The sequence below is a fragment of the Triturus cristatus genome, chromosome 1_1, assembly GCF_964204655.1.
Source record: "Triturus cristatus chromosome 1_1, aTriCri1.1, whole genome shotgun sequence".
NCBI classification, from domain to species: Eukaryota; Metazoa; Chordata; class Amphibia; order Caudata; family Salamandridae; genus Triturus; species Triturus cristatus.
Genome location: NC_140579.1, coordinates 124,106,735 through 124,131,730, shown reverse-complemented (window position 1 = coordinate 124,131,730; position 24,996 = coordinate 124,106,735). Strand labels below are relative to the sequence as shown.

Sequence of the window (24,996 nt, the reverse complement as noted above, 5' to 3'; positions counted from 1 at the left end):
GAGGTCGGTGCTCATTGCTCCTTTTGAGGTCGGTGCTCATTGCTCCTTTTGTGGTCTGTGCTCATTGCTCCTTTTGGAGTCTGTGCTCATTGCTCCTTTTGGGGTCTGTGCTCCTTTTGGGGTCTATGCTCATTGCTCCTTTTGGGGTCTGTGCTCCTTTTGAGGTCGGTGCTCATTGCTCCTTTTGTGGTCTGTGCTCATTGCTCCTTTTGGAGTCTGTGCTCATTGCTCCTTTTGGAGTCTGTGCTCCTTTTGGGGTCTATGCTCATTGCTCCTTTTGGGGTCTGTGCTCCTTTTGGGGTCTGTGCTCCTTTTGGGGTCTGTGCTCCTTTTGAGGTCGGTGCTCATTGCTCCTTTTGAGGTCGGTGCTCATTGCTCCTTTTGAGGTCGGTGCTCATTGCTCCTTTTGGGGTCGGTGCTCATTGCTCCTTTTGGAGTCTGTGCTCCTTTTGGGGTCTATGCTCATTGCTCCTTTTGGGGTCTGTGCTCCTTTTGGGGTCGGTGCTCATTGCTCCTTTTGGGGTCTGTGCTCCTTTTGGGGTATGTGCTCATTGCTCCTTTTGTGGTCTGTGCTCCTTTTGGGGTCGGTGCTCATTGCTCCTTTTGTGGTCTGTGCTCATTGCTCCTTTTGGGGTCTGTGCTCCTTTTGGGGTCTGTGCTCCTTTTGGAGTCTGTGCTCATTGCTCCTTTTGGGGTCTGTGCTCCTTTTGGGGTCTGTGCTCCTTTTGAGGTCGGTGCTCATTGCTCCTTTTGAGGTCGGTGCTCATTGCTCCTTTTGAGGTCGGTGCTCATTGCTCCTTTTGTGGTCTGTGCTCATTGCTCCTTTTGGAGTCTGTGCTCATTGCTCCTTTTGGGGTCTGTGCTCCTTTTGGGGTCTATGCTCATTGCTCCTTTTGGGGTCTGTGCTCCTTTTGAGGTCGGTGCTCATTGCTCCTTTTGTGGTCTGTGCTCATTGCTCCTTTTGGAGTCTGTGCTCATTGCTCCTTTTGGAGTCTGTGCTCCTTTTGGGGTCTATGCTCATTGCTCCTTTTGGGGTCTGTGCTCCTTTTGGGGTCGGTGCTCATTGCTCCTATTGGGGTCTGTGCTCCTTTTGGGGTCTGTGCTCATTGCTCCTTTTGGGGTCTGTGCTCATTTTCTTTGTAGAGTTCTGCTGCACAAGGCCCAGGCTTCTAACACTTTCCCTTTGGGTCTTCTATGCCTAAAATGTGCATTTTTTGCATTTCGTTTTCAAAGTCTCACTGTTCCAAGCAGCTGCACTGGGCTGTATTCCACAGTCTTGCACCTGTCAGTGTGTCGCAAACAATGCCTTGCAGCAGCGAGGGCTTATTGACTCTGCTACTCTATGTTCTACTCTTTCCCCCCTGTACTGTGCGCCTCTAGATTAAAGGCTTGTCCTATTTTAAGGAATGCAGTAAATACTACATTTTAAATGTAATCCGCTCAGAACAGCTCACACCTGAGCCTACAGATAAGCATGAACTCAGCGCTGTTTTACTGCTTGAGTTTACGGTGGGAATAAAAGGTTGTGTGGCGGGGGTGCCAACAAACAGTGTGGCATGGGCGCCAGCACCGCTAAAGCCGCCCTGGCTGCCGTCCGCAGGCATCTCTGTCGCAGCTCATCAAAAGCGGCAAGAGAGGTGCTTGTCACTTGAAGTGTTAGTGCGGACATGGGGTGTCCTGCGGTGCCCTAGTGTGGGCAGCACCAGACTGGATTCTCACTCACAGGCCCTGATTAGCCTGGGAGAGGCCCTTCGTTCTCCGAGCATGGCACGAATGGTGTAGCGCTGCGAGGCCCAGGGGATGAGGCGCCTTCCCCTGTACCTGGCGGTCATGGCACAAGGGAATCGCGTCCCTTCACTTGTTATTTCCAGAGGTGCCCTGGGCCTCGCAGCTCTACCTCCCAGTTGTGGGGCCCAAGGCAGGGACCTTAGAGGTGCGGGCCCCATGTTTGTCGGCTGGGCGGGGGGCCCTGGGCAGCTGCCACACTGTCCATGCCAGGCGCCGGCCCGGACAGTTCATGAGGCGAAATGTTACAACTTGAGGTGACCGGGTTGATATAACACAGTGCAAAGCTCATAGTTTCAGGAAAGGTTGGCTGCGGGAGCTCTCAACTCTCAAGCGTATACTCATTTTCTCTTATTTTAAGAGCAGCGCCGTTATTCACACCAGCGTGGCTCTGACATCAGATGTCACTGGTGCCAGTCACTCAATGGCACTACTGGCACAGCATTCCAAGAAGGTTAAAAGAACCAAAGGTCACACATGTGATCCTGTATGTGCCTAGCACCGCCTAAACATATTTGTAACATTTAAAATAATCTTCTATTTAAATCGGAATAGAATTGGAATATGACCAACAAAGTCATAGCCAAGAAAATAAACAAGTTAAACTCTTTTCACTAACTTTTCAACTACTTACTTATGACAATTACTTCCATCTTAAATAATGCACTTGCCTTCAAAACTTCTTCTAAAAAAAACCTATTGGCACATTTGCATATGGCTCCTTAGACTGACTAAGCCATCATATTCCAGTCAATTACTCTGGAAGGCAGCCCCTCCTGGATAAGGCCGCCGAGGACAGGATCTCCGTCCTCGCCAGCGCCGGGTGCATTTGCCAGCGGAGCTATCTTTAAGGAATGAAAGGAATTCCCGCAAACCCAGCATTTGGAGTGCACCCCTGCCGAGCACAGACGGGGGCCCTCGGGTTACACAGACTGCACGCTGATAGGCCAGCCCCCCGGGGAGCGCGCTGCTTCGCGAATCCTCCAGAAAGAGCCCGGCCCGAGGTTAAAGATAGCAACAGCTGGGAACACACACAGATACTAGTCTTAATATAGCAGCCGGGCTGTTGGGACCTCGTGGCGCGGCCGCTGCGGAAACTTAGAACCGACTGAAGCGGAGGCTTCCCGGGAGCGAGAGCCTGCCCCCCACCCGAGCCTGCACTGCGGTCTGAGGGAGAGGTGGAAACCGGCCCCGGAGCGCCTCTGTGAGTCTGCAGCCGAGCGGGGAGCAAACGTCCGCGGACATGAGGTAATGTGCAGCGAACATGAGGCAATGAGTAGCGAACATGAGGCAATGTGCAACGAACACGAGGTAATGAGCAGCAAACATGAGGCAATGTGCAGGGGACATGAGGTAATGTGCAGCGAACATGAGGCAATGTGCAGCGAACATGAGGCAATGTGCAGCGAACATGAGGTAATGAGCAGCCAGCGAACATGAGGCAATGTTCAGCGAACATGAGGCAATGTGCAGCGAACACACAATGCAGCGGACATGAGGCAATGTGCAGCAAACAAGAGGCAATGTGCGGCGAACATGAGGCAATGTGCGGCGAACATGAGGCAATGAGCAGCAAACATGAGGCAATGTGCAGCGGGCATGAGGCAATGAGCAGCGAACATGAGGCAATGTGCAGCGAATATGAGGCAATGTGCAGCGAACATGAGGCAATGTTCAGCGGGCATGAGGCAATGAGCAGTGAACATGAGGCAATGTGCAGCGAACATGAGACAATGTGCAGCGAACATGAGGCAATGTGCAGCGGACGTGAGGCAAAGAGCAGCGAACATGAGGCCATGTGCAGCGGACATGAGGCAATGTGCAGTAGACATGAGGTAATGAACAGCGAACATGAGGCAATGTGCAGCGGACATGAGGCAATGTGCAGTAGACATGAGGTAATGAACAGCGAACATGACGCAATGTGCAGTGGACATGAGGTAATGTGCTGTGGCACGCACAGATTGACGTCTTTAGTGTACACATATTTACGTCTTTAGGCCTCGTAGAACTATGGTTGTGTTGTGTCTCCTGGCTATAGATTTTTTTAAGTGAATCAGTACATTGAGGTAAAAGTGAGGGGGACGACGACTGAAGAGTTTGCTCATTTCCTCCTCTCTGCAGAGCTAAGGAATATATGAAGTCCCGGATTTACAACTCTTTTGTGCCTGGTCATAGCTGTCAGGTTTTGAGTTTGACCATGTGTGAAATTTTCATGTTTTCGGTGTGCTTATAAGTGTGACATTCCAATCCCATGTGTGACACTTTGAGTGACACTTTGCGTGTAGAACAGAGCAGTCATGCCCATGTACTTAGATTAAAAAGAAGCTCTGTTTGACAAACGCAATGGTCTACAATTTGCCACATAGTCTCTCTCTGGCAGCTGTGTGATGGGCTTATTGCGTTCACCCTCTCCACCTCCACAGAAGAGCTGGCCCCATTGGTTAAGCTGGGAGCAAGCAGGGGCTGGAACTAGGCAGATCCAAACCTAGCTGGCCCCACTGTGTATGAAGGGACCATATTTACAAGGAGAGGAAAAGTCACGCAGGGTGGCTTTTCCCGTCCTTGTAAATATGGAGGAGTCCCCTGCACCACCAGTACGTCACGAAAAGTGACGTACTGGTGGTGCAGGGCGCGTGTAAATCTGCCCCCTAGTCTTTAATACCGCAAGTGCTGAGAACCCAATCTCACATAAATAGGACGAGCTGAAAGGCAAGAGAGTTTTGATAGCAGTTTCTCTCAAAGCTGAATATTCTGCAGACATTTTCAGCCAAGACACGGACTGTAAGGGAGACAGTGTTGTCAGATTTTTCGAGCACTCCCTAGCTCAGAGCTGGTACATGAGAAACAAATCTTCTCTAGAAATCATTAACAAACGTTTTAGGCAGTATTATAATGGGATCATTGCCCACCAACCTGTTATGGACCCGAAGACAAAGTTGAAAGTCCACAGAGAGGGCGTTGAACGAACACCTAATTGAGAATTCCTAAGTAGTATGATAAGTTGCTTGCCTGAAGCAGTTGGGGTTAAGGACACGTCGGGCTTATGTTTAAAAAAAAATAGAACTAATAATAAATGAATGACAAAGGTAAATTAGAGTGGAGTGCGCGCCCCCCCTAGGATGGTGTCGCGCCCCCCCAAGGGGTGCGCCCCACAGTTTGAAGAACTCTGCTCTACAGGATATGATATTAGAAAAAAACGACTCTTTGAATTTCCTATGTTAGCTGGTACATCTGTTTATGGGTCCAAAGGTGAGTAGCACACACACAAGCGCTGGTGCGTACAGGTCAAAAGCTCTGCTCTAAACTAAAAAGCGCCTTCATCACTGGGTGGGCCATGTAAAGCTATGTGCGCTACAACATTATTGAAAATGTATACGTTTATGACAGACCGCTCAAGGAACTATGTGTCTGTAAATGATACAATATCAGAACACAGTAGGCCACTTGCCAACTTGCCTGTATTGAGCTGGTGTTCTTGCATATTGGCACAACAATGAGGATCAGTAAACACAAATGCGTGCACGTGCGCCTCCTGCCCAGCTCCCAAGAACTCTTAACTCCCTCTGTCCAGCTCAGCACTGCAGACCTAGGTTGCGGGCCGAGTAGAAAATCCGGGTCCCAACAAGCAAATGCGGAATAAAGCAACAGGGACAAGTTGTCATTGCAAAAGCCCATTGCTGATAGGGGTGCCGCTCGCTGGCGTGTTCACGGGTGAACTCTGCTCCTCTTTTAGCCTTTGTTACCGAGGACTTTTAACGGAGATATCTTGTTTCCTGCACTTGGAGCCCGTCACCTGCTGGGACTGCGAGGACCAGGGTGCGCTGCTGTACAACTGGATTGAGCGCACCTGGGCACTCTTCCCGGCTCCTCCTCCACCACTCTCCTGCTAATATAACGCCTCGCGGCCCCCGCTTCGCGGGAGCCGCTCGCTGGCGTGTTCACGGGAGAACTCTGCTCCTCTTTTAGCCTTTGTTACCGAGGAATTTTAACGGAGATATCTTGTTTCCTGCACTTGGAGCCCGTCACCTGCTGGGACTGCGAGGACCAGGGTGCGCTGCTGTACAACTGGATTGAGCGCACCTGGGCACTCTTCCCGGCTCCTCCTCCACCACTCTCCTGCTAATATAACGCCTCGCGGCCCCCGCTTCGCGGGTCCCGCTCGCTGGCGTGTTCACGGGAGAACTCTGCTCCTCTTTTAGCCTTTGTTACCGAGGACTTTTAACGGAGATATCTTGTTTCCTGCACTTGGAGCCCGTCACCTGCTGGGACTGCGAGGACCAGGGTGCGCTGCTGTACAACTGGATTGAGCGCACCTGGGCACTCTTCCCGGCTCCTCCTCCACCACTCTCCTGCTAATATAACGCCTCGCGGCCCCCGCTTCGCGGGGGCCGCTCGCTGGCGTGTTCACGGGAGAACTCTGCTCCTCTTTTAGCCTTTGTTACCGAGGACTTTTAACAGAGATATCTTGTTTCCTGCACTTGGAGCCCGTCACCTGCTGGGACTGCGAGGACCAGGGTGCGCTGCTGTACAACTGGATTGAGCGCACCTGGGCACTCTTCCCGGCTCCTCCTCCACCACTCTCCTGCTAATATAACGCCTCGCGGCCCCCGCTTCGCGGGAGCCGCTCGCTGGCGTGTTCACGGGAGAACTCTGCTCCTCTTTTAGCCTTTGTTACCGAGGACTTTTAACGGAGATATCTTGTTTTCTGCACTTGGAGCCCGTCACCTGCTGGGACTGCGAGGACCAGGGTGCGCTGCTGTACAACTGGATTGAGCGCACCTGGGCACTCTTCCCGGCTCCTCCTCCACCACTCTCCTGCTAATATAACGCCTCGCGGCCCCCGCTTCGCGGGTGCCGCTCGCTGGCGTGTTCACGGGAGAACTCTGCTCCTCTTTTAGCCTTTGTTACCGAGGACTTTTAACGGAGATATCTTGTTTCCTGCACTTGGAGCCCGTCACCTGCTGGGACTGCGAGGACCAGGGTGCGCTGCTGTACAACTGGATTGAGCGCACCTGGGCACTCTTCCCGGCTCCTCCTCCACCACTCTCCTGCTAATATAACGCCTCGCGGCCCCCGCTTCGCGGGTCCCGCTCGCTGGCGTGTTCACGGGAGAACTCTGCTCCTCTTTTAGCCTTTGTTACCGAGGACTTTTAACGGAGATATCTTGTTTCCTGCACTTGGAGCCCGTCACCTGCTGGGACTGCGAGGACCAGGGTGCGCTGCTGTACAACTGGATTGAGCGCACCTGGGCACTCTTCCCGGCTCCTCCTCCACCACTCTCCTGCTAATATAACGCCTCGCGGCCCCCGCTTCGCGGGGGCCGCTCGCTGGCGTGTTCACGGGAGAACTCTGCTCCTCTTTTAGCCTTTGTTACCGAGGACTTTTAACAGAGATATCTTGTTTCCTGCACTTGGAGCCCGTCACCTGCTGGGACTGCGAGGACCAGGGTGCGCTGCTGTACAACTGGATTGAGCGCACCTGGGCACTCTTCCCGGCTCCTCCTCCACAACTCTCCTGCTAATATAACGCCTCGCGGCCCCCGCTTCGCGGGTGCCGCACGCTGGCGTGTTCACGGGAGAACTCTGCTCCTCTTTTAGCCTTTGTTACCGAGGACTTTTAACGGAGATATCTTGTTTCCTGCACTTGGAGCCCGTCACCTGCTGGGACTGCGAGGACCAGGGTGCGCTGCTGTACAACTGGATTGAGCGCACCTGGGCACTCTTCCCGGCTCCTCCTCTTCCTACTTAGCTCCCGCCCCTACTATCGCGTAGCGGGACGCGTTGCGGGGCGTAGTCCGGGGCGAAGCCCGGGCCAAGGGCGGGCCCGTTTAAGCCCGTTCAAGCACGGACAAGACCGGACCGGGCCCTGTCCCTTTTATCTATTTTTCCGCCCCGCACAAGGCAGCAAGTAACTATGGATACGCGAGGTAAATTATTGAAAGCTCAACCGATAATATCTGGAACACTGGATAACTTTATCATTAGGGCGAACTCTGTAATCCAAGGTGAATTGAACATACTAGAAAGGCGTCTATCTGACGGAATTGCCAGTACGCGTAGGTCATCCCTTGGTTTAATTGCCTCTGCAGGCTCCCCCACAAACCTTGATGACTCTCAAGTAGCATTGATGGATAGTATTGACCGTACAATTGAATCGGTTCTATGTGATTTAAGATCCAGTTCCCCCTCACGTAGAGATACCCTTCAACCAATACCAGAGGGAGCGGACCACATTAGACACCCCCGATTATTGGACCAGTCGTTAACTGGAGCACAGTATATTGAGCAGGGAGCCGTTCCAAAAAGGAAACGCGTGGGGCCCAACAAGAGAGGGAAAAAACCTAGATTAGATAGATCCCATTCTAGCATTGATAAAGCTCGCACTTCAACATGTCCTAGGCCAGCGCAAGTTAACAATTGCACCCCCAAATCACCATTAGAGCACATTGTATTGCCATCCAATACTCCTATACATGTCTCTGATTGTGTTGCAGAACCTGATGAGACCTCCTGTCGATACAATGATATTGTACAATCTGCTATTAATGGTCTCCTCATTTCATTGACTGCTAGGTTTGATGCAATTGATATTAGGCTTAAGGAAATAGAAAGGGTTGTTACACCCCCGGCAAATGTATCAGTGAACAGAGCCAAACCATGTGCTGTATGCGAAGCAAGAAAAGCGGATTCACATTCTTTATCCCTCCCTACCCCTATGGGTTCCCTTCCTCCCGGGCCCCGCAATCCTACGCCAAATCTACCAGAATCTAATCCAACTACCTCTCTGCTGCTACTCCCTGCCTCACAACATACGCCCCCTGTGCCTCCTCAATGTCAATTACAATTCCAAACTAAGAACATAGCTACAGTACCCAACCTACAATACCCAGATTCGGACCTAAATAATAAAGGTCCAAGAACTAATACCAACCCAAGTATAGCCCCAATAAATAGGAGGAACGTAATTAATCTTCCACCAGAGGTTTCACCTTATGTTGTTGTTCTAACAGGTGTCCCGGAGCTTGCTAACTCATCAACTGAATCCTATGCTTCCCTAAAAAATAAAGTCATTAACTGGCTCAATAAGCATAGGCCTCTCCCTCCTAATGTGAGGTCACAGGTTTTAATGGTAAGAAGGGTTCCTTGGCTTGGTAGCACTACAAAGAATATCAAGGGTGATTGTATTCTGGTTAATTTTAGCAACCGCTTAACACCTCCCTACATTCTTAATTGGACTGGTGGTAACAGCACTTCTCTCATTAACTCCCTTCCCCTGTCTTTCTTCTATCCCCCTCTTCACATTTCTATTCCGGATGACATAGATGATAATTGGTCAAAACCTAGGGGCAACGCGGCCAGAGGCAGGCCCAGGCACGTACATTTCGACGAGCCTATGTCTGCTGGCTATCCAACTTTCAACAGGTTTGCCTGTCTTGAGGATGTCGATTGACTTCCACAGGAAGGCTCCATTTCTGTTTCATTGCCCCCATTGCTTCCACCTTCTAATCATAATCCTTTTTCCCCTGTTTCTATTTCTCTTCCTATCACCACCCCTATTTCTCCGACTCTGCCTGTGCCACCTCCTTATAAAAATCTACCACCCTCTTCCAATTGTATAACAAAACATAAGGTGCTTTCCTGGAATTTAGCTGGCCTACCCAGCAAGCTTGATTGCCCAATTTGGGGTTCCTTCATAGATCTTCACCAAATTTGTTGTTTCCAAGAAACCTGGGCAAGACAAGATTACCATCGACTGGGCTATGCTACCTATTCAATTCCTGCAGTGTGGTCAGGGCGTGGCCGCCCTTCTGGCGGCCTGACTATTTGGGTTGCTATTTATTTAGGTTGTACTGTTACTAAATTTGAAACTGGGTCGGACGATATTCTATGTATAATATTGGATTGGGCCCTAGACAATAAACTGGCGGTGATTAATGTATACGCCAGACCCGTGAATTTTTGTGCGGAATCCCGGGTGATTGAGGCCCTTTCGAATGTTTTAACTAGAATACCCGATCATATAATGCTTCTTATAGTTGGTGATTTTAATTCTCATTTTGAACCACTCCAGGGCTTGGTGGATCAAATCAACCAGGAAGAGGATGAAATCTGGAATATCCCTCAGGTTTCCGGCCCAATGGCTAGGGCCTGGACACCTTTGGCTATCCAGATTACCTCCCTGACAATGGTCCACTCTATTAGGGCTTGTAATGGTCGAACTACCTTAGATAACCCTCCTAAGCCCACATTTAATAAACCTGGTAGAGAGGCTAGGCTTGATTACATTTTTGTTCAAGCCAAGGATTGGAATAGAGTTCTAGATTTTCAAGTCATCCCAAGGGGGGAGAGTGACCATAATCCTCTCGTACTGGATGTCTCATTATCTGGTTTATCCCCTCAGGTTCCGGCACTTCCATCTAACTCGGAGCCTTCGGATTCAGCTATTCTCTCTAATAATAAGCGGAGAATTAAATGGAGTAAAATGGTTCGTAATGATAAAGAAATATCCAAAGTCTATGTTGCCGTCGCCTCGGTTTTAAACATTATAGTGGGGATTCTTGATCAGCATTCCCCCCCAAACTACTGTGAGGAATTGGCAACTGCCCACCAGGATCTGTTTTCTATGCTGTCTGGGCTATTTAACCCTATTATACCCTGTAAAACGGGATTTGTCAAACAGCCCAATTGGTACAATAAGACTTGTAGATTGGCAAAGAGCGACCTGATAGGGGCTATAAAGAACAAGGCTCCCAAGGCTGACATCCAACACAAGAGACAGACCTATAGATCCCTGATACGTTCTGCTAAACTGGAATGGGCTACTGAAAATTGGGAGAATCTAACCTCTGCCCTAAAATCAAGAGATTCGAGGAGATTTTGGTCGATTGTATCCACTGGGACAATTGAACCCCCTCCAATTGTAAATAACAACATTGCTCCAGAAGCCTGGGAAATCCACTTTAGCACTCTCTACAGGGCCCCGTTGTCTGCCCCTGTAAGCCCACTACACATAGTACCCAGTCGAGATCATCAAATATTTTCGCTAACTGAAATCCAGCTTGCAATTTCCCAACTTCCTGCGGGGAAAGCACCCGGATTGGATGGGGTACCGGGTGATTTGTATAAGCATGAACCTAGTATATGGGCACCTTATCTTACATTATTGTTCAATGCCATTTTGAACGGCTTGCCAATCCCCTCTACTTGGTTAGGCGCCGAAGTTGTGCCTATTTTCAAAAAAGGTTCTCCACTGTTGCCAGGGAATTACAGGCCTATTAGCTTGATAGATGTTGCACAAAAACTTTTCTCGAGGCTGATCCTGAACCGTATTATGGATTGGGTTGAGTCGTCTGAGATCTTGAGCAACTACCAAGCTGGCTTTCGAAAGAGCGTTTCCACAACCGATCAGATCTTTAGGTTGTGTATGCTATACTGGAAAACAGTAAAGATAAAGGGGGGGTCCTTATACACAGTTTTTGTGGATCTCCGCGCGGCTTTCGACCTTGTTCCCCGCATAAAATTATGGGCCGTGCTACAGGATTTAGGACTTCCAGGGCATCTCTTGCATACACTTGTGCGTCTCCACACCAACAACTATGCGAGGGTAAGATGTGGGAGGGGTGGCAGCCTCTCAGCTAGTTTCCCTGTCGAAAGGGGGGTAAGGCAGGGGTGTGTCCTGGCGCCCACCCTCTTTTGCCTTTATGTAAACGGTCTCATCTCTCATTTAAACAAGGTACCCAATAGAGATGCCCCACGCCTTGCGGGTACTGCCATTTCGGCCATTATGTTTGCCGACGACACGTTGCTTCTAGCTAAGACCCCTATGGGGCTACAACGCGTCCTGGACGGTTTTGTATCCTTTTGTAACGATCGGGGGTTGGAGATCAACACGGCTAAGACTAAATTTATGATCTTCAACCCCCCGAGGTCTTTACGACCTAATCCTACTATAAATGGAACCAGCTAAGAAAGAGTCCACACTTTCGAGTATTTGGGTCTAACACTTAATGAGAAAATGACCTGGTCTCACCATCAGACCAAATTAAATCTAAAGTTAAATCAAAGGGTAGGGGGAATCCTGAAATTATGGAATCAATCCATGACGCACCCGATTGGCCCGCCTATGGAAATTTATAAATTGCAGGCTCGCGGGGCTTTAATCTATGGCGGTGAACTCTGGGGCATTGATTGTGCCCCTGAGATTGTCGTTACGGAAAATAAGTTCTTAAGGAGCCTGTCCGCCCTTCCACCCAGCACACCCTTACTTCCCCTTAGGCTCGATATGGGACTAAGATCGATAAGGGAGGAACTCGGCGTGAAGCCTCTAACGTTTTGGAGGCGTCTTTGGACAACCCCTGAACTCTTGAGTTATCGCTCTGAACTTTTGGAACTCTATCTTCATCCAGCCCTGGGTAAAATCCCATGGCTGAATTATGTTAAAAATGAATTTGCTAAGCTTGGGTTACAGACCCATTGGACAAAACCCCTAGAATCATGTGCGACCATACCCCGCAAAGAACTAGTGGCTCTCTACCACAATTTTAATCTCTCGGTTACTATTGCTAATGAGAATTTGGGATCTATGACAACTACATTTTTAACTATCAAGGACCACTATTTACTAGAAACTGTCCTGAATGACATTAATCCTGTCGCCCTGAGAAAATTATTCTTACAATGGCGATATAATGCACTCCCAGTTAGAGCACTTACCAGTAGATGGCATCCCCCTACTGTAAAAAATTGTCCTACATGCTCTAGTGAGCTGGAGGACGATATTCATTTAATGTTTTTTTGCCCTATGTACACGAAATCAAGGAATAAATGGATTGTTCCCATCTGTAGGAGCTGGGGATTCAGACGATATTTAGATGCCTATAGGCTGCTAAAAAGTGATCTATCTTCTCGCACTGTCTTTGCTATCAGCAAGTATTTGGCAGCAATATGGCATATTAGAAGAATCCATCTTACGGAATGAAATGTAATTGTTTATCATACACTAGGCTTATGTTCCAATCCATTTATTATTATCTATTTGCAATTGTATTTTCCCTAGGTTTTGTGTATCTTTTACTTATGAATGACTTTCTTTTTTGAAAGATAACCTTTGTGACTTCAATGTATTTGTATGTTCTTTTATGATTTACATAATCGAAATAAAGATTTAAAAGAAAGAAAAGAAAAGAAAGATAGGAAACAAATCACACCTATGAGGCCTCCATCCTGCCTGCTCTCTGCAACTCACCTGGCCAAAGGTCCCAGAACATGCCTAGTCATCAAAGCAACCAATGACCCCAACATAGCTACTCAAGTAGTTTGGAAGGCTTCATTGTTGGGTATGGCGGGATCACTGACTGCACTCAGATTACTGCAGGGTGTAGGCCCCCCGACCCTGGAGCAGCACCCCTGCCATGTAGGAACCCTCGCACACTCCTGGGCTGGGCACAGGAAAGCCCTAGAACCATCCCTGGGCTACAACACTAGAATCCCCCAGAGCTCCCCACAGCTGCAGCCATGGCACACAGATCAGATATATATGTAAAGGGCAGCTTGTAAAGAGAGACCCGGAGCGAGCAAACACGCGAGGCATTGCCGTACTCACCTCCAGGACCGGACTGGCCGTCCTGGGCACCGGGCCTTTCCTCGGGGGGCTAGAAGAGTGGGGGTCGGTTCTTCATCGGTGGGGGCCGGCACTGCCTACAGGCTCCAGAATGGCTCAGAATTGTATTCTTAATGGATTCACCCATTGGGCACCAGAGTTCCTTTAATCAAGTAGGGAGTTCCTTTAATCAAGTAGGGTGAGTACGGCTACTGAATGACATTAAAACAAAGCAAGACAGCATACCCTCCATGCACAGTGCACTACTGCCAGCGATCACTTAATGTTGTTCATCTGAGCTCCTAATCGGGTAGTCAGGAGCACTTAATTGCATTTTAGTGCGGAGATACAGACACCTACAGTAAAATGCATCAGTTTAACTCCTGATGCGTGGTACTTGGCAGGGCTGCCAGGTTTGCCTCATCATCACGAAAGTGATACAAACAGCTCTGAAAGTAGCCCTATATGCAGGCTCAGTTGGACCAATAGGGCATTCTGGCAACGCCCGAAGGGCTTGTTTGACTGGCCAGTGTGTGGGCCAGTTTTCTTGGCTGTTTGTGATCCTCTTTTATGTTCTGCTGAACTTGTATTTTTTAATGTTGGTTTCCTTGATAACAAAACACACACTGGCTGCAGCCAGCTCAGGTCCATGCAGGCTTCCTTACCTTACGTAACACTTATACAGCTTGTCTTAACAAGTTCAAAACTGCCCTGATGTGCAAATGTTAAATATTATTTAGTAATGGAGGCCCCCTTTCTTGTGGTGCCCAGGCATAGTTTCAGTCTCAATCTGACCCTGCCTAAAAGTTTGCTTCAAGGAGGAGTTCCAGGGGTGGCACATGGACTTTGGCATGAAACCACCCATGGGTTTTTATGCAAATCTCTATCTACTAACTTTGTTGGACGGCACTTGTGTCTAAAAATGAGGCCACCTCGAGGCAGGCCTCAACGGAAACCTTTCTTTTTTGCTAACATTTCCAACTTTGCATGTGTGCTACAGCACACATGCAAACTTGGAAACATATTAAACTATGTCCGAGCATAGCATTATAAACTTCATGGGTACACTTCCAGTACAAAACCTATGCTAGGCATCACACACCCCTGTATAGGGTAAGTGCGTGCGCACGCCTTCCATCCCACCCGATTCAGGCGGGAGACCACCGATTTCGAGGCTAATCTCGCGCCTCCCGATTCCTACATCCAGAAACCCAATTCGGAGTTTTGTAAAACCCCAAAAATAAAATGTTGATGTTTCTCTCACACATACCAATCTCTCTCTCCAAGAATGACCTCTGACATCAAACATTAACACACTGTCATACTATGGCGCAAAGGTGTGTGCCGTGGTCCATGGCTGCCATAACCACCCCAGTGCTGGTAGTGAGAACAAATGTACCATGTCTTAGTAGATCTGGCACATTTTATCTCGACGCAAGACAGCGCGGCAACTTTGGTGGAGCATTGCCTTGCGTCAAAGTAAATCTGGGCCTCAGTGCTTAGATGTCTCCTGGACCACAAACCTGCTAAAGAGGCATGTGACACGGATGTTTCCATGTACAACTAACTCTGCCTTTCATCTTTTTCCATGCAGCAGGTAAGATGGCTGCTTTCTCTAGGGTGGCACCCGTAAAGTCAGTTGGGATGTGGGGGCATGATAGAGCATCTCAGCACCATTGAGCGCACACATGACTTCATGAGACATGATTGCAGTTTGGAGCGTGCGTGATCACAGTGTTCTCTTTTGTACTCACATGTTTAATCCCAGCCATTGCATCTCAGAGAGAGTTCTGCTTTCCATGCATGTCATACATTTAGTTCCTAATCCGTAGCCTAAAGCACACATCTTAACAGAGAAGCAGCATCATGTTTGTAATAAAGTGGGAAAGACGTAGAGTGGACACCTTCTTGTGACAAGCCAGTGTCACCCCCAGTGGCATCTTAGGGGGGCGGGAGATGCTGCAGCCCCCCTAGATAACCTTGTAGATGTTCAGAAGGAGGATGATCGATAAAGGGGCCTGTCGATTTTTTTAAATCTTGTATCTTTTGCTGTGCTTTCAAACATAGAGGTCAAATTCAGGGAATGTCAGTGACATATTTCTGCTTATTATTCAACATGGGGATTGGTGTTTACTTTCCCCTTGGCTTACTCTAAAAGCAAGCGAAGTTTGCAACCAAGTAACAATCCTCCTGGGGTACAGAGGACCAAGAGGCTGCAATATGTCAAATATTTTCTAACAAGGTTGTAATACTCATAAATGGGCTTCATAAATATTTCAATACACTTCAGCAGCAATAAAAGAACAAATAAGACCAAACAAGCCCCTGGCGCCATTTTTCCCATGTTAAAAAAGACGCACCAGTGGCGCAAGGAGCTTGTAAATAAGCTGCTCAGTGTCTATTAAAAGTGATGCACCGGCGGTGCAAAGGGCTTGTAAATAAGCCCCTCAGTGTCTATTAAAATGCACCGGCGGCGCAAGGGGCTTGTAAATAAGCCCCTAGGTGTCTATTAAAAGTGATGCACCGGCGGTGCAAAGGGCTTGTAAATAAGCCCCCTTGTTTTTTTCTGCTTCTGAAGTGTCATGGAAAAAAAGATTTCATAGAATAAAAACAAACCAAAACAGTTTAATTGTGGGATAAACATGCACAGAAACCACATTTCTACAAGCTATTGTTTGTGCAAAATATAGGTTCAGCAGTAAAACTACATGTCTGATGCACATTTAATTGCCATTTCAAGAGGATATTTCTATGGAAAATGTGCTCCATGTGCATGGCAATTCTTTATTTGGGAGAATGCCTGCCCCAATGCACCACTGGACATATACTGCAGCAATACCATTCTCTTGCTGAACGGATGCGGCTCGTTGGGTATACGCTTGGTATAAGTGTCCATTATGCAGCACTGTGATTTTTCACAAACCCTGTTGTAGAAGCGCGGGCCTACAACAGGAGACAATGGCACCACAAGTAACTGCCACGCACACTACCAGTACTCGAGTGGTCGCGAGTGGTCCGTATTCCATTTCTTTATCCATTTCAGCTGCGCCCGGTCCAGGGGTTGCGTCTGGCATCCTCACAAAGATGCTAGTGGACAGGTGGCCCATTACCCCTGTGGCTTTAGAGACGTATCATTAATGGCAGCACCTCCTCTCTGGAAATTGTTCCAGCACCACTGACATCAAAGAGCACCGCCTGATCTTCTGTCGGTAGAGAACCTGGAGACAGTTAAGAAGAAGGACTTGTTTCTGTGGAGCACTGAAACAAGAATTCCTGAAGCTCTGGAAGAAGCACTCCTGGAATAATTTTTGTTCTCATGTGTACTTCCTTTCCAGAGATGCTAACACTGTGCGAGTCACATCTAAGGCCTCGATGCTGCTCAGAGATGGCTCAGTGGTGAGTTTGAATTCAAGGGAGGGTTGGAGAAGATACCTAGACCTCGGGAGCTGCTGTAATGTTGCACAGTGCAAGGCAACACTGAACTGTTGCACCTTTAGGAATTATTGCGCACATGACCCCTTCATCATTGAGGTGGCCCAGTCGAAGCAGAAGGAGTTGAGAAAAATACTACAAAAAGAAGGGAAAAAAAGCCAAAGCTACAAAATCAATCCAATTTGTAAAAAAGATCCCTCACTCACCAACCTAGTTGGTGACATGCTTCATCATTGGACTCCCACCAGGGGGGTCTAATACCTCCCCAGTGTGCTACAACGCCTGTTTACAGCAGAGCTGGCGATTGAGTACAATGTGTGAGGTGCAAGGTGGTGTGCAAAGTGAAGTAAAAAAATTTCGAGGTTTTAACCAAATTCTTTATTATGGTAAACCCGGCATTAGTTAAAAAAGGGGGTTGTAATAACTAAATACCAGATCTGGTTAGTTAACCCTTAATAGTGAAAAGAATAATAAAAATTGGTCAACATGTTTCTGCCTTTTTGGGGGTGTTCACCAGGCATTCATCAGGACCCTACTGCCCCGGTGGAATGCACACACTAAGGTGCACTCAGCCGTTGGCAGCAATGCTTAAAAAACTCACGGTTCATGTTACCGGAAGGCTTCAGGATTTTTGAAGAAAAAGTGTCTGCAAAAATAAACAGAAACACAAACGAGTATTTGTTAAGAAAGGTAACACATAGCTGCATGTAGTTATAAATGGCAAATATCTCCCTTCACCCAACAATACCACGAATTGGTATTTAATGCAAAGTATTCAAATTCCAACTTTAGAATTTATTCGAATCTTGCAAAACCATAATACTTGGAAAACCCATTTGTCAGATATTTGGCCTCAAGTAGTCGCTGCCAATGCTTTATTGATGCCCTCAATTCTTGGCACATAAGCAATCCTAAATCTTAGACAGCATGCGTTTTATTCGTTTAAATTTAACAACGTCGCAACTGTCTCACAACCTTCATTTCTGGTTGCACTTTACGGCAAAAAGCCCAAAATAAGAGAGAACTCGACTTTAAAAAATCACGTAACTTCAGAAGTCCCCAACGATGTCAATGGGGGAAGGCAGAAATGCCAAAGTGCTCGTTATCGATAGAAAATAGTGGGGAGTGTTTAAAGAACTTACTTGAAGCTACGATCAGCCTCACATCATGGACCCAGGAGGGGGTGCGCACTTGTAGTCACACTCTGTAAACAGAGATAATTTGTTCGTTGCCTGCCGGTTTACCAAGAAAAAGAATAAAACACAGGCTGAGAAAGCGCACAGAGCCACTTACTTCATCAAAGCGCTGCATCCGCCGGAACACCTAAAGTTCCCTCCAACTTGGATCCCGTAGGTGCCGGTATTGGTCAAAATGGGGGTTTAAATACCTGAAACACCCAATGAATGTCCGCACGGGCGAAAGTGGTTAGTTGTAAGATGCGGAAGCACCAAATGACGTGTTGCGTCACGTGGCTTCATCGTAACCAATCATAGAGAAAGAAGTGGACTGGCTTTGGAAAACTAGAACGCTAATCCCACTTTCAATATAACCATCACTACGAGCCATACAGAGAGGGGAAACAAAAACAGGATGATATCAGGATTCCTTAAAAAACAAAACAAAACCGGATTGATGGTCAGGGAGAAACTTAATATAGCACCCATTTAGCGATAAAGTTCACTGTGTTTTAGAGGAGAAAAAAGGTAGTAGTCAGAAAAGGAGTACTGGAACACTACCTTCCTTTTTCGTTAAAAACTTTATTTAGTAACGCTTGTGAACATACAAGTCGAACTCAGACAAAAATGAATGAATAAAGCTATTTTCACTCTCAAAGGGTGTCCCAGCTAAGGGTTCATGTGCAAAATTATCTAACCTGCAGGAAGATATTATTTCAGTGCTGCATTACACTATTCCAGGGTATGTTATCGTTTAGACCAGATGTATGGGTGGCTAGACGATAAACCCATCGTTGTTCTTTCTCAAAGAGTCTTTGGGATATATTATTACCTCCCTGCAGGTGTTCAATAATTGTCCACATCAGATCTTCAATCGAATGATTGGAACGGAGAAAATGTTCGGTAAGCTTGGTGGTACTGCGCTTACACCTTATATTATTCCGGTGTTCACATACTTGTTGCTTAATTTTTCTAGTGGTCATTCCTATATACCGTAATCCACATGGACAGGTAATGAGGTAGATCACGTTGTTGGTATTGCAATTCGTATGTTGTCTTTGTGTCCAAACTTTTTCTGTCTTTAAAGTCAAGGTCTTACTCGCTTTTGTTAAATGACAAACACTACATGAACCGCATGGGTAATGTCCCGTTATTTTGGGGAGACCCCAAGCATTACAAAGTGTTTGTTCGCCTTGCATATTCGTCTTCTTTGGGCGTGTATGTACTAGGGCATCTTTTATGCTTCTAGCTTTTTTGAAGAAGAACAAAGGTGTTTCCCATTTCCTATTGTTGCTCTCTAAGATGCGCCAATTCTTACGTATAGAGTTGGTGACTGCATTAGAGGCCGTACTGTAGGTGGTTACACATGTCAGGGGAATACTCGTATCGGTTTTTACTGTTTCTTCTAAGAGAGCTTCCCTGGGTTGGTTTCGGGCTCTCTTACAACTTTTTGCTAGGATTCTTTTGGGATAACCTCGATTCTTTAATTTCTCGGTCAGATCCTCTGATTGTTTACGAAAGTCTGCAACCTCACTACAATTACGTCTCAGGCGTAGATACTGTCCATATGGTAGGTTTTCACGTAACGTTCGAGGGTGAAAACTCGAAAAGGACAGTAAGTTGTTCTTTGCTGTGGGTTTACAATGGGTACGTGTTGTCAAAGTCCCATTGGTTTTTGTAATGACCAAGTCAAGAAAAATCATCTCTGTATGATGATAAGTGTATGTGAACTTGAGATGTCTATCACAGGTATTGATCCAGGTAAAGAAGTCTAATAAACGACTTTCTGGACCCTGCCAAATGATAAACACATCATCAATGTATCTGCGCCACAGGGACAGATGTTGTCCTTAGGGGTTATTAGCGTTAAGAATGTATTTGCTTTCAAAATCAAAAACATATAAACCCGCTACACTTGGGGCAAAAACGCTGCCCATAGATGTACCTGTGGTTTGCAAAAACAGATCGCCTTGGTATTCAAAAAAGTTCTTTTTTAATGCCAATGTGGCACATTCAACAACGAAAGATCTGGGAGTGATGTAATCCCAATCTGCTGCATCGAGTACCTCTTTAAGGACCCTGATGGTTTCATCCTGAGGTATACTCGTATAGAGGCTCTCAATGTCCATTGAGACCAAAAAAGTAGTATCATTATCCACATTCAACGTCTGTATGAGGGCCAAAAGGTTTTTCGTATCCTTCAGGTAAGTAGAAGTCGATTGAACCAAAGGTTTCAAAAATTTATCACAATACCGGGAAAGAGGCTCCTAAAGGGAGCCAATCCCAGAAACTATAGGACGTCCAGGAGGTGGGGTCCTATTTTTGTGAGTTTTTGGCAAAGTGTAGAAATAGGGTATAATTCCTGCACTGGTGGTCAAAAATTGTGCCTCTTGTTTTGAAATATGTTCATTTGATTCAGCTGTATGAACCAAGGTATATATCACTTCTCTTAGATCCATTGAGGGGTCCTTAGCCAAAGGGGTGTAACTCACAGGATCATTAAGGAGATGTCTGCATTCATTGTCATAGTCACCAACATCCTGGATCACTACCCCTCCGCCTTTATCTGCTGTTTTTTTTTACAATTGCAGTATTAGTTTGGAGTGTCTGGAGTGCTTGGAATTCTATTGTACTCATATTCTTGAAGACCTCTCTATCCTCCAATGCTTCCACATCCAGAAATACTGCATGTTCAAATGCAATTATCTCCGCTGACACTGTGTGTGGGGGAGGGTTAAAAGCCGATTTTATTCTAAGGTCGGTGTCACTTCTATTTCCTGTAGTCTCAGCTGAATCCATGTTTTCAAAGAAAGCTTTTAATATCAGTTTTCTAAAAAAATCTGCCAACTCACAATGGAGACGAAATTTGTCTAAACGTGCCATAGGCACGAAACCCAGCCCTTTTTCCAATACCGAGAGTTCACTCGATGACAGGGTAACACTAGAGAGGTTAGTTACTAAACTCGTGTGTTGCTGGTTCCCGCTTGTTGGTTCTGTGTTTTGCTGCGGGTGTTGTTCCCTACTATCTCCTCTGCACCCCAATGGACTTGTCCTCTTCTTTTGCCCAACACTGTGGTGGTCCAATCAAACCCTCTCGACTGAGGAGCAGGAACATACAGGAAGCCTCAACGTTACTGAGACATTGGGTTCTTCTAATTAGTTACTAGTGGCGTTCTCGATCACACTACCCAGTTTCAAACTCAGTTGATGCTTTGATCTGGCCAGATTCTTAGGTACCCAGTTGAACCCAGTTTGAGAAAAATACCATTTCCCAAAGTTGAAGGGTTTGTTGCTGCTCACTCCCTCTCGGCTCACTTGGATAATTGGTTTTATAGACTTGTATTGCTTTTAGTTAGTTCTGACGTCCCTTTTCAGTGCATCCCTTTTTACTACACGTTTTCTCTTGTTAAATGTAATCTTTATTTGTAAGAGTTGTCTGGTCCTTGAGTTCTTGCAAGTGCATGACGTTATTCGAAGCCTTCTGGCTAACACGCATTGTTTCTCTGAGGGTGCCTCCTAGCTCTCCAGGCCACCAGGAGAGCAAGGTCCCTTGTAAAACTCACTCCCTGTAAGCCATTTGTGTCACTCTTCTAACCTTGTATTCCTAAACTCAGCCGCTTGGTTTTATGATGAACGCTTGCCTTTCTGGCCTCATACCCATGCCCTGGTACAGCCGGAAGAGTTTTCCCTCATCATTTATTCCCTTACTGTCAGCAAAGAACTGTGTGTGATACAGAAAACTGTGAACCTGTGTGCCTTGGCAATGCACTGTTCAATTCAAGGTATCCCAGACATAAAGCTGAAGTAACTAGCTTTGCGTGCGTAAAACATTGCTGAACCCTGTGGCCTGCCAAACACCAGTGGTTGTAATTAAATGGATCTGTTGTGATGGCAGCTCCCACCAGAATCATAATAATAAAATCTACACCCTTCAGTGCTTGGCATAAATAGTTGGTGTTAAAAGTTTGCAAAAGGGTATTTATTTGGAGTGTGACCTAAGAAGTGTAAATAAGGATATGCGGCCTATGCAACCTGGGTTGTGGCCTAATAGGTCTCACTAAGGAGGCGTGGCATATGTTACATATGTTATGTTATGTTATGTTAAATGAATTTATATCGCGCGCAGATACTCAAAGAGTGTCCCGGCGCATACTTGAAGGAGGGAGACAAAACCAGGAGTGCTAGAAGAGAAAGGCCTTTAGCATTTTAGGTCTCGCCTGACCCAGCGCATGCGCTGGTCTGGCGAGACTTATAGAGACTTATTGAGAGGGCTCCAAAAAGTGCTACCAGGCCAGCCTAGAGCTACAGTGCATGTGCGCGGTCGCGCGCGCCGCTCTTTACCGCTATTACTTTCACATCGCTTTGATGTTTGATCGTGATTGCGATCGCAATCACTTTCGCGGCCGCACGGCCGCTTGGCATAGCCAATAGGTCTCGCTTTTGGGACCTTATAAGTATTTAGTTAGGCAACTGTTGCATGGCTAAACACTTCTAAGGTCCCAAAGGCGAGACCTATTGTCTCGCCTTTGGAAAAATGCCTGTTTTTAAAGGAAGCAGGTTCTTGGATGCTGCGTAGCACCATATGTGAGGGAAGCGTTCCAAAAGAGGTAGAACAGAATCTAGTGTTAAAAATTCAAAATACAAATTTCACTCATTTTAAATACAGTATAACTGCAAGCAGCAAAGCAGCATGGTACCTATTTAACAGCATATACGGCTCCCTTTCCAATGGACATTAGCAGTTCTAAATTTGAGGAGCTTAATCGTGTTTTAAGCATAAATGCCAATACCATGAGGCAGTTCAGTCCACAATTTTCTATTTAAAATGGTATCACCCACAGAGTACATTCGTAAGATTTGTACCAGAATACTTGATAAATTGTCTTGCCATCTGCACAACATTCTTCCAGTCACCCAAAATGCCAATAATAGCAAATATTCCCATCATTGTGCCAGCGGACGCTGTCAGTCACTGTTAGTGTAAACATAGTGCCTAAGAAATGAACTTCAATGCGACAAGGTAATGTTAAGGCACAGTACAGTAAAAAAGATATGATGCAAGCTTATTGGTTTACGGCATCTGCTGCAAATATTTGTTTGATACTGCATCCCGCTATTTCTGTGCCACTTACTTCTAATCTATTGATCTGCTGTTGTTGGTATGCAGTTACTGATTTCTGGTGAAGGTGGGGGCAACGGCCGAGAAGAGACTCACAAGGCTTATAGAGGCAGAACGTTTGCTAAACCTGGTGCATCCAGTGTGCACATTTTCTGCAAAAGCTCATGGTTTGCCTCCTATGGGTTGAATACAGCTCCTTCTGCCTGATTTGTAGGTCTCGCCTAGCGTTAGCAGCACGCATGCGCTGCCCTCGCCATGATGAGGGCCTTTTGGAATCAATACGGATTCCAAAGAGTGCACGCGGGAGACAGAAGAGACAGAAGATGTGCACGCGGGGACTGGATGCTTTACTCACGGCGTGACACCCTGGGGACTTTTTTTTTCACCGCCAGTAAAGCATCCAGTCCCCGCGTGCACATCGATGAAGCTGTTATAAACATCGCGCATTGTGAGCGCGGGCCGCCTGGGTCGCGCTGGTTTATTTTTCTTGCGGACTTGCTTGTCTCGCGGGTGGGACAAGGGGGGTGTTTAATAATGACGTGTCACTAAGAAAAAGGAGCGGGAACGATAACTCTGGCGTTGCCACCTCTCCGAGGTTGTAATCTGAGATGCTCTGTTTCCTCCTGAAAGGGAAGCGTGTTGTTATATACCATTATGAGACACAATCATCAGACGTCTGAGAACCTGGCCTCCCTTTCACTTTTCAAGACTCCGAGAGGGAAGAGGGGGTCATATTCCTATGTGGCAGTCGACCAGGTGTGCCCTCCAGCGTTGCTTTCTTCCACAGGGGTTTCTTTTGGACAAAAGTATTTCAGCAGCAGGACTCAGTCCAGAGCTTCCTGTTCTTTCACCGGGCATGTTTCCTTCCGAATCGATGTATAATTGCCAGGACCTGCCTGCTGCCTGCTTGGTTTTCTTTCTGCAGTTTGCTCGTATTCTTTTACCTCGTTGTTCCTCCTCCTGCCCCTGGTCGCCCGTGCCCCTTCTCCGTGGGTTGAAAGGTCCTGCCCCTGCTCTCTAACCCCCGTTCAGCCGTGCTGCTGCTCCGTGCTCCTAGCGATGCTCACTTTCCCCTCAGGAAACCTTCAACCGGAGTCCGCTATGAAACGCATTTTTTAAAAATGTGCCAACATCTCGCCAAGGCCTCTTCGAAGCGCGGTGGATGGGGAAGGGGGCATCATCTTGCTCAAGGACAGGGAGGAGGTCATTCTGAAAAGGGTGTTTGGGGGAGAGATCCAGTGCAGGTACTCAGGGGTCAAAGGCCTTCCTGAGCAGTAACATATTCACCCATCTCACTCACCAACACTTTGGCAGTATCCAGGGCCAGTGTTGCCCCCATGTATGGCAGAGCTTTCCCACGACAAGTAAACCCAAGCACACGCACACTCACTGGCACCCACACTGCACATGCACCAGGCACCCTAATTCTCAACAGACACTGTTGTACCCGACGTGCATAGATGTACCAGCAACTTCGCGATGACTTTCTTTCATTATGAGACAACACTTGTACTATCCATAATATGACATATTCGGTAATATGCAGTACTTTAAATTCCCTTAAAGCACAACGTGCAATCTAAAACTAAACGCTGTACTTTGATATCTTTTCCATGATTGTATTTGTTTGTCTGTTTCTGCAGCATTTTTGACAACCTTGTGTTTCGTGCATGAATTTTGTATCAGGGTTTGTAGTGTGAGACTTTGAGTAGCGGAGGTAATTTACTTCTTGAAGGTTTTAAAATTGCATTTTTAATTATTTTCATTCTCTTAACCCCCCGGCCCAACTCCCGGCCCATCTGCATCTTTTTATCGCCCATCACTTTATGCCTCATGGCTCATTTACCTGGAATATGGTTTAACAGTCATGGCAGCTACATGGTG

The 24,996-nt window shown here is 47.0% G+C and overlaps 1 protein-coding gene across 4 annotated transcripts in view; it reads left to right on the top strand.

The window, feature by feature from the left end:
• The first annotated feature begins 2,786 nt into the window (after positions 1-2,786).
• The window catches only part of PTGES3L (prostaglandin E synthase 3 like), a 99,972-nt gene continuing 77,762 nt past the window's right edge, over positions 2,787-24,996 (top strand). For 2 of the 4 annotated variants that reach the window (XM_085614061.1, XM_085614043.1), the window contains exon 1: positions 2,862-3,033. In XM_085614061.1, coding sequence (XP_085470187.1) covers positions 3,029-3,033 — 5 coding nt within the window. In that variant the 5' untranslated portion in view covers positions 2,862-3,028. Of the gene's footprint in view, positions 3,034-24,996 lie in introns of all 4 variants that reach the window. The other 2 variants (XM_085614052.1, XM_085614034.1) reach the window with 2 other exon arrangements.